Source organism: Dysidea avara, chromosome 6 (assembly GCF_963678975.1).
Source record: "Dysidea avara chromosome 6, odDysAvar1.4, whole genome shotgun sequence".
Lineage (NCBI taxonomy): Eukaryota > Metazoa > Porifera > Demospongiae > Dictyoceratida > Dysideidae > Dysidea > Dysidea avara.
Genome location: NC_089277.1, coordinates 8907108 through 8916935, shown reverse-complemented (window position 1 = coordinate 8916935; position 9828 = coordinate 8907108). Strand labels below are relative to the sequence as shown.

At 41.6% G+C, this 9828-nt stretch overlaps 1 protein-coding gene across 2 annotated transcripts; it reads left to right on the top strand.

Moving 5' to 3' along the window:
- Positions 1-2811: 2811 nt before the first annotated feature.
- On the top strand, positions 2812-9387 carry LOC136257190 (dual oxidase 2-like). 2 transcript variants are annotated; one of them, XM_066050261.1, is made up of 18 exons: positions 2812-3026; positions 3081-3149; positions 3208-3366; positions 3422-3609; positions 3690-3951; positions 4061-4239; positions 4325-4557; positions 4643-4807; positions 4861-5140; positions 5218-5379; positions 5436-5629; positions 5710-7052; positions 7101-7388; positions 7481-7855; positions 7950-8620; positions 8677-8832; positions 8919-9060; positions 9117-9387. In XM_066050261.1, exons 1-18 carry the CDS (start codon positions 2879-2881, stop codon positions 9224-9226), a joined length of 5124 nt encoding a protein of 1707 aa, XP_065906333.1. In that variant the 5' UTR covers positions 2812-2878; the 3' UTR covers positions 9227-9387. The 2 variants fall into 2 exon arrangements, with proteins under 2 accessions (XP_065906333.1, XP_065906332.1); XM_066050260.1 differs by having other exon boundaries at positions 5710-7388.
- Positions 9388-9828: the final 441 nt, after the last annotated feature.

Sequence of the window (9828 nt, the reverse complement as noted above, 5' to 3'; positions counted from 1 at the left end):
AGAGAGTTCAGCTAGAAGAAGTCACTTTGTAGAGAGTTCAGCTACAAAGAAACCATCATGTAGAGAGTTCAGCTACAAAGAAAGCACCATGTAGAGAGTTTAGCTGCAAACAAATCACCTGTACAGAGTTCAGCTAGAAACAAATCACCCTGTAGAGAGATCAGTTAGAAGAGGTCACCTTGTAGAGAGATCAGTTAGAAGAGGTCACCTTGTAGAGAGTTCAGCTACAAAGAAATCACCACCTAAAGAGTTCAGCTGCAAACAAATCACCCTGTAGGGATCAGCTAAAAGAAGTCACCTTGTAGAGAGTTCAGCTACAAGGAAACCATCATGTGGAGAGTTCAGCTACAAAGAAATCACCCTGTAGAGAGTTCAGCTAGAAGAAGTCACCTTGTAGAGAGTTCAGCTACAAAGAAACCATCATGTAGAGAGTTCAGCTACAAAGAAACCATCCTGTATATAGTTCAGCTATATTTTAAGTCACCCAGTAGAGAGATCAGCTGCTAAAAAATATACTGTGGGGAATAATGGGCATGTAATAAATATATATATATAATTTGTATAATTACTAATAAAATCAAAAATAATTGAAGTATTAAAAATCTTCTATAAGTTCTTTTCTTCTTCCTGTGGTAAATAAAAAAACACATGGGTTAAAAAAGCCCCAAAGCCAGCCATAGGCTGGCTTTGCAGTATACAAATACAAAAAGAAGTGATATCTAATCAAAAACAGCCAAGCTGTAAAAAAAGGTGCGGCCCCCAAAAAGGCCATGGTGAAAAAAGATGTGAAATCCAAGGTGGCGGCCAAGAAATGGCTGTGATGGTAGGTTAATGGTAAAAATTTTAATAACGACAATTCAGGTGAATTTGATAGTGGCACAAATTCACCTGAATTGTTGTTATTAAAATTTTTACCATTAACCTACCATCACAGCCATTTCTTGGCCGCCACCTTGGATTTCACATCTTTTTTCACCATGGCCTTTTTGGGGGCCGCACCTTTTTTTACAGCTTGGCTGTTTTTGATTAGATATATTCAACAGATTGAACATACACAGCGTGCTACTAATAGAATAATTGTGGACATGAGGTGCACATGATTGTACATCCATCACTACTACACTCATGCATCACGATTAGATTAGATTATCTATTTATTTATTTATTTATTTATTAGTAGTATTTATACAGGGAAAACAGCATCAGCCGAAGAGGCTGTTTTTCCAGCGAAGAGGCTGTTTTTCAGCTGTGCCCTGTGATTATCGATTTTTGTCAAAAGACAAGGGTCACACAAAAGGCAAAGCCTGCAAACGTGTTCCCCTTACAAAGACATACATACATACATACAGTTACAAGTACAAAATAAAACATACAGCAGAAACATGACACATGGCAACTACATACCTATACAAAAAGAAAACAAAGAAAATTACAAAATCAGGTTAGCTGAGCAGAAATCGACGAAGTGCCATCCGAAAAGGAATTGCTTTGGAAATTTGTAAAATTTCTACAGGTACTGAGTTCCAAAGAAATGGAGAATTTATAAAAAAAGAAAAACGGTATGCGTTAATGGTGGATGATGATGTGGTAAGTGAAAGTGAATGGGATCTAGTATTGGTGCTTGAAAACTTGAAATGTGAGTTGAATAGGATAGAAACTCTGTCATGTAAAATATCGTGTACTTGAGTTATAGTAAAATAGGACTGACGAGTATGGAGCGCAGGCCATCTTAGGTCCTGCAAACAAGAAGTAGAAGATTTGGACCAGTTATGTGAATGAGGATTCCATCTGCTACCACACACCCAGCGTGCAGCTCGTCTCTGAATTGCTTCACGCTCTACCAACCATAGGATCTGGCTTCACCGAATCACCAAAATCAAAATCAACACTCATGACACAGCCGTAGCTAAATGACTAGCCAGTTTGGAAACTATTTTAACTGTTTCACATTGACATTGTTGTTGTGAACTCGGACAACTATAGCTATGTAGACTCTCACCTGGTCACCCCCCACTTCCTGATTCCCCCCCAAAGGAGAATTCCTCCACTCCAAATAAATTCTCTGTTTCCCGTCCACCGCCCGCATCTAGTTATTTCATTATTCCGTATTCTTCCATTATTTTCCGGTTATTCTTGCATACTGACAGGCTCAGTAAAAGCCATCTTGAAACAGGGTAAGCTCACGTGTCAGCAGTGCTATCAAGTCGGCACAAACTTCACGTTTGTGCTATTTTAATTTGCAACTTAAAAGGGAAGGAACAAGCTTAAGCATGCTTTTGTGCAGCTTTTTATGGTTGTGCCAGGCAAATAAAGGCTTGAAAAGATGCCAATCTGATAATGAAATAATGGAAATGGACCGCCCGCCCGCATGCAAATATGCTTGAGTCCAGGACGGGAAACAGAGAATTTATTTGGAGTGGCCGAAACACTGGAGTACATGATATATTTCCGTGGATTAATATTCGCGAAAATATTCGTTGAAATCACGTGGGGAATATCTCCCATATAAAATAGCTATCGCTACTAGCTATAGCGAACGTGTAGCAAATACGAACACGTGGCTGCTACACAGCACAAAGCCATAAAGCTGTACGCTAAAAAAAAAGGACGACAGAGCACCGGCATGCAGGCGTGCGTGTCCTCTATAGCTATAATCTATGGTATCAGTGTTGGCTGGCTAAGGACTGAGCAGTAAATACCCTCGAAAACACCTGAGAAGTATTAAGGTCTGTGTGATTTGGCATAAGTACAGAGTCCACCAGTGTAGCGTCCTGTATTTGTAGGACTTCGTTACCACGTATAAATTTGCATAGTTGCAGCCTCGCACGTAGTCAGTCTAGCCGAGTTTGCCATACTGGTTGAGAGTCCTAAAGGAAAAATGGCTCGACTTTTGGCGGCCTTCTGTGCCGTACTTTTAACCACTACTGCGTATGCAGTTCATGAGGAAAATTTTCACATAGAGGTAAAGATTAACGCTAGTGAATTCACACCAGCTCGCAACATATCACTGTATTTCGCGGAAGAAGGTAGTTACTTGTCAACTACCTGTAGTTTGTATACATTTGTTTGTTGTATTTCAGGCGAGTACGAATACGAGTCTTACGATGGATGGTACAACAATCCCGCTCACCCGGACTGGGGAGGTGCAGGTAGGCGCATATAACAATTGGTCATATTTGGACCGCAACTTATAATGTGTTTTACCAGATATGCCTCTGGAACGAAAAGTACCCATCCATTACCTGGACGGCGTTTATGACTTGTCAGGATATGACCGACCAAATGTGCTAGTTATCAGTAACCTCACCTTTGAAGGGTTAACAGGAAGAGGCTCTGATGCAAGAACTGCCTTGTTTACTTTTTATGGTAAGAAGCCATGCAACTTTGTGTAAGTTTTAAAATTTTTCCTACTGTTAATTAGGTCAGCAAGTTGTAGAGGAAGTATTAGATGCTCAGAGGCCTGGCTGTCCACCAGAGTATGAGAACATGAAGATCCCAATTTGTCATCCTCTTTATGATCCCTATTGCCGTGGTGACCTCTCAATACCATTCTTGAGGACACGTTACTCTTTCCTCACTGGCTACAACCCAAACAACCCTCGACAACAGGTTGGTATATTGCCAGTATGCAGGCTGAATGTCTAGAGTTTTGTGTTGTTGGTGCTTTACTCTAATGTGTTTGTGCTTAGCTGAATGAAATCACTCCATGGATGGATGGTGGTTTGGTATATGGACCATTCAAGGCATGGGCTGATGTTCTTAGAAGTTTTGAAGGTGGCGAACTAGCTTATACTCCCAATCCAATATTTGCTAAAGGAAAAGCTCGTGATCCTGATGGAAAATTGCCTATCTATCTGCAAGTTCCACGAAGTAACGAAGACTTTGGGTTGCCTTTTATAAACCCTCCACCACCTGCTAACCATTCCTTGTATGAAGTGAACCGATTTTGGAGTAAGTGTTGTAGTATTCAGTCTGTCTGTGTGTGCCTGCATGAGTGAGTGAATTGTATTTGTAGCTAGTTCACATTTTTCAATAAAATAATGTTGATTACTTTTTATAGCCGTTGGTAACCCAAGAGGAAATGAGAATGCATTTTTGCTCACTATGGGCATCTTCTGGTTCCGTGTACACAACTGGTGGGCACAGCAACTACAGACAACTTATAGTCGATACAATATCACCAAAAGTGAAGAATTCTTGTACAACCGTGCCCGCATATTTACTATCGCTACTTACCAGGTAATATTTGCTGATTGTCAAGGTGTTCCTACCTTATAGGATGTCTTTTTAATGAGGATGTATGTTAGTGTGTATATACTTGTAGCACATCACCTACAGAGAATGGCTACCACTGTTTCTGGAGAACAAGTTCAGAGATTTTGATGATCGATTACCACCATACAATGCTACTCCAGGCTACAGTACCTACTTTGAGTCATCAACTGGCTACAATCCTGCCATTAATCCTCAGATTGCACACATCTATCAGTCAGCTGCTATGAGGTTTGGACACACCATGGTAACCCCAGCCAACTGGAGGAGAAGAACTACATTTGAGTATGTCATTTATCAACAACATTTAGTTTACACACACTGGCACATTATTTTTAAAAATTATGCTGATCTTTTTGTTTACTTGTAGAAATGGCCGGAGGATATGCTATTTTGGGCCAACAGTCAGTAACGATGCCTCAAACAGTCATCTTGAGGATCACAGCACGGCGAATAATCGTTCCATGAATTATGTGCGAGGCAGTTATTTTGAGATTGTTGATCGTTTCTATGATCAATCAGATCAGGATGGATTGTAAGTGGAATAAATAGTAAAATGATTATAATACCATTTTGTACCTTAAATAGCAACTACATCAGTGAGAGAATCACTACAACAGGGTTAGACTTGCGGGGTACCAGTAATGAAAGCCGGAACTACACATGGGTTAATCCTGATAATTCCACAGACACTGAGACAATGACGTATCGTAATGATCCCAGCATATTTGCTGTGCGTACCTGCCAATCTTATTTCAACCCACAAGAGACAATCAAGTGGTCCAACATTGGACCTTTCATTGAGGGAATGGCTGCTGGTGCTACAGAGAGGGAAGATTTCATCATCACTCCTGATTTGAGAGGACAGGTATGAGCTATGATGACTGCTTTAGCGTATGTATATGTGCTGCTGTATATCACTAACTAACTTATGATGTATTACAGGTTTTTGGTCCACTGGATTTTTCACGTCGTGATTTGATGGCTATCAACCTGCAGAGAGCCAGGGACCATGGTCTACCTGACTACAACACTGCTCGATTTGCCTATGGTCTTGTGAAACTAACTGGATTTGAACAAATTAATCCATACTATGGAATTGATGATGTGAGTGTGTGCTGTGTGTGGTGGTTAAGTGACCAGACATGTTTATTGTTTTACAGGAAATCACAGCAGCTATTGAGCGTATCAGGGATGCTTATGGTGATGACATAGATAGGTGTGACATCTGGGCTTGTGGTATGGCAGAAACTACAACGGATGGACCAGGCGAACTGTTCTCTGAAATCCTGTTCGACCAGTTTATGAGGATAAGACATGCTGACCGTTTCTGGTATGAAGATTATAAACAAAATAGGTAAGTGTGGTGTGTGCATGTTTGTGTGTGTGTGTAGTGTGGTGTGTGTTGTTATCCTCTGTATATTGTATAATTATTAGACTGTTTAATGATGATGAGTATGCATCAATCACCCAGTTAACCTTCCGAGATCTAATTCTGCTGGTGACCGACATACACCCTGATGCTTTACAGGACAATCCTTTCGAGTATATTGGCCGACGTAATGATGGTAGTAGAGGACCCATTGCACCAAATTGCCCCCAACCATTCCAGCTCAGTGAACTGTGGACAGATGACTGTAGGCAACTGATGACCTTTGACTATTACGAAGAGAGTGACTACCAAGTACCTCTCATTTGGGGATTGTGTTTCATCTATGCTGCTGCTTGTATTATGGTTCTGTTCCTGCTGGCTGCGTACAACCAACATCGCACGGCCAAGTTGCTTGCCAGTGGTAGACCATCTCGAGCCAAGAAAGTTGAAGGCACAGATTTAACTGATGGTACTGGAGCACCTATGCTTGCACTAGAGTTGAAGGCCGGTATAAAGAGTGAGACACGAACTGTCAGCATCAAGTTTGGTCCTGGAAAACAGATGACACTATACTATGGTAGTACAGTCTACCGCAAGATTGATCTACGCAATCAGTCACAGATCATAATCCAGCGTGCTTTTGATGATGGTCGCCTCTTGTGTCTCAAGATCCCTCATGAGTACGATACTATCATTCGCTGTCTCAACCCTGATGAACGTGCCACCATGATCCAAAAGATAGAGGCATTCCTTGATGAGATCCAGATAGGACATGAGATTGAAGAGCCAGTTAGGAGCATTCTATTTGCCAGTGCCTTCACCAAGAAACAGAGACAGGAACTTTTGGAGGCTTTCTTCAAAGCTGTGTTCAGTGAAGATGCTTATGAACAAACTCAAGCTGGTTCCATTGTTAGGCAGAGGAAAGATGTACTTGACTGTGAATTGACTAGAGAGGAATTTGCTGAAGCTATGTCTCTGAAGGCAGACTCTTTGTTCGTTGATCAGATGTTCCAACTTATTGATCAGGATGGTAATGGTTTTGTCAGCTTCCGAGAATTCCTTGACATGATCGTCATCTTCTCCCGTGGTAGCCCAGAAGATAAGCTGAAGCTGATGTTTGACATGTATGATGTGGATAAGAGTGGTTCACTGACTCGTGACGAGTTCTGTAACATGTTGAAGGGAATGATGGAGCTTGTTAATACCAGCGTCAACCCAGATCAACTTGACCAACTCATCGATTCTATGTTTGCTGCTGCTGGCTTCCAGAACAAACAGCAACTGACCTTGGAAGATTTCAATGTTCTACTCCGTGACCACAAAGAAGAATTGCACAATGCTCGTCTCAACATCACTGGCTATGATGTAGATGTGCCTGACTCGAGCATCAAGAAGGAAAAACCAGAAGGTAGCTTTGTAAAAATTAAGTATTTAAATAATCGTTTATGTTCTGTAGATGATCAGCCATCAAGGTACCGTCAGAGGGAGACTGCACCAGCTCGTGCTCGTCGTACAATCATCAAGGCATACTCTCGTACCACCAAGACTGATCCACGTGGTGGAGCTCCACCTGAACCAACTGTCACTGCCGATATTCCAACTACCAGACGTACACGACCTGTCTCTGCAGAAGAGAGATGGCTTGCCGCCTTCAAGCGATGGGTTGAGAATTACAAGCTACACATCTTTTACCTTTCTATGTTCTTCCTTGTAACTGGAGCCATCTTTGTGGAGAGAGCTTACTGTAAGTAGAAGGAAAATCACATGGCTTAAGTATAAAGGGTATCTGTTAGCTGTGTGAAAATAGTAGTGTAATTGTGTTGTCTCTTACTGTAGATTATTCTGTAGAGCGTGAACATGGTGGTCTACGTCGTATTGCTGGTTATGGTGTCACAGTTACTCGTGGAGCTGCTTCTTGTATGATGTGGACCTATTCTATCTTGCTGCTGACAATGGCTCGTAACTTCATCACCTACCTCAGGGAGACACCATTGAACCAGTATGTCCCCTTTGATGCCGCTGTCTCCTTCCACAAGATCATTGCTCTCACTGCACTGTTCTTCACTATCATGCACGCCATTGGGCACGGCATCAACTTCTACCACATCTCAACTCAGACAGCCAATGATTTGACATGTCTGTTCCGAGAGGTGTTCCATCGTACCCATCAGCTGCCCAAGTTTAGCTACTGGCTCTTCCTAACTGCTACAGGTTAGTTAGTATGATATACTGTAACCCATGTGTCACACATATGCGTACTCTTATGAACATGTTTGTGAAATTACCATATCTTTTTCTTTTACAGGATTTTCTGGTTTTATACTTTCACTGATTACAGTGGTGATGTATGTGTTTGCGGTGCAGTATGCTCGTCGCTATGTCTTCCAGGCCTTCTGGTTCACTCATCATTGGTACTATGTGTTCTACGTTTTCATGTTCCTCCATGGCTCTGGACGTCTTGTACAAGATCCTTTGTTTGGTAACTTCTTCCTGGGACCTGCCATCGTGTTCGCCATTGATCAACTGATCAGTGTTGGTCGTAACAAAGTTGAAATTGTTGTAGTACGAGCTGACCTCCTACCATCTCAGGTTATCGGAATCTACTTCAAGAGGCCAATCACTTTTGAATACAAGGCTGGTCAGTGGGTGCGTATTGCCAGCTTGGCTCAGAACCCTGGAGAGTACCATCCCTTCACACTCACTTCTGCACCTCATGAGGAACACCTCAGTCTCCACATTCGTGCCGTCGGACCCTGGACCCAGAACTTCCGTGAGAGCTTCAACCCAGCCATCCTCCGTGGCCAACCTTTCCCCAAACTGCTGCTCGATGGTCCATTTGGAGAGGGTCACCAAGATTGGTACCGATTTGATGTTGCTATCATGGTTGGTGGTGGAATTGGAGTAACTCCATTTGCTTCCATCCTTAAAGAACTTGTAAATCGTTTCTCCATCGGTGCACGTGTCCAGAGCAAGAAGGTGAGGAGCTGTGATTGTAACATGGATGATTTATTGATAGCTGTTTTATCTTGCAGGTATATTTCATCTGGGTGACTCGTACTCAACACCAGTTTGAGTGGCTGACCGATATCATCCGTGAAGTTGAGGAGAAGGATGTAAAGAACCTTGTTGAGATCCACATCTTCATCACACAGTTCTTTGACAAGTTTGACCTCAGGACCACCATGTTGGTAAGAACAAGTAACTATATAATTATACTACACACACAGTCACATTGTGCAAAACAAGATATTTAGACTTGTGTTTTTCTTCTTAGTACATCTGTGAGCGTCACTTCCAGAAGATTTCTGGCAAGAGTTTGTTCACTGGTCTGCGTTCAGTGACTCACTTTGGCAGACCAGACTTCAACCACTTCTTTGACAGCCTTCAAGAGGAACATTTCCTGGTGCCTAAGATTGGTAAGATAAACTACCAATAGAGTTTTCATCTGCTTCACCATGTTTTGTTCTTGTAGGTGTATTCTCTTGTGGACCACCAGGAATGACAAAGAATGTTGAAGCTGCTTGTGCTGCTACGAACCGATATGAAGGACCTGCCTTCTATCACCACTACGAGAACTTCTAAGCATTCTACCCAACTAAACCCAAGCTATGTTTTCTGGACAAGATCTATGAAACTTTTTCTAGGCCTTAGGTGTATAGTTTAGGTTCTAGGTTAGGCTAGGAAGTTTACCATTATATTTTTGTCCTTTTATTGTTGATTTTGTTGTTTATCATTTTGGTTAATTGTTGGTTTAACAAAGGTACAGCAGTGTAGTGCATCTATAAGTTATAAGCTACATCTTACACAGGAAAATAAACTAGTGAAGTTGCCATGATAGTCGTGCAGTGAGGGTAACTACAATATTAGTGACTGTTGGTACTACAACAGTACATGGAGTGTTGTGGAAGAAATTAGTGGTAAAATTCACTCACTGTGTGAATATAGTGCAAAATGGACCAGTAAATCTACGTTCAGCCATAATTATATATTTTCTTCCAACCCATATAAAAGTTTTCCCATAATATACTGGCCCTGTTATAAATATTAGTTGTTAAAACACGTGATGTGTGGTACTTGCTTTAACTGTAATCATGCAAAATGTTATTCTTAGTATATACCTGTTTCAAAGTCATGAAAAATGAGAGCCTATCTGGATGTGGTCTGTGCATAGCTATGGCTATATT

Coding starts and splice junctions, on each gene's coding strand:
- LOC136257190 (XM_066050260.1), top strand. CDS start 2,879: ATGGCTCGACTTTTGGCGGCCTTCTGTGCCGTACTTTTAACCACTACT. Junction 4,558..4,642: donor AGGAGAAGAACTACATTTGA/GTATGTCATTTA, acceptor GTTTACTTGTAG/AAATGGCCGGAGGATATGCT. Junction 4,808..4,860: donor CAATCAGATCAGGATGGATT/GTAAGTGGAATA, acceptor TACCTTAAATAG/CAACTACATCAGTGAGAGAA.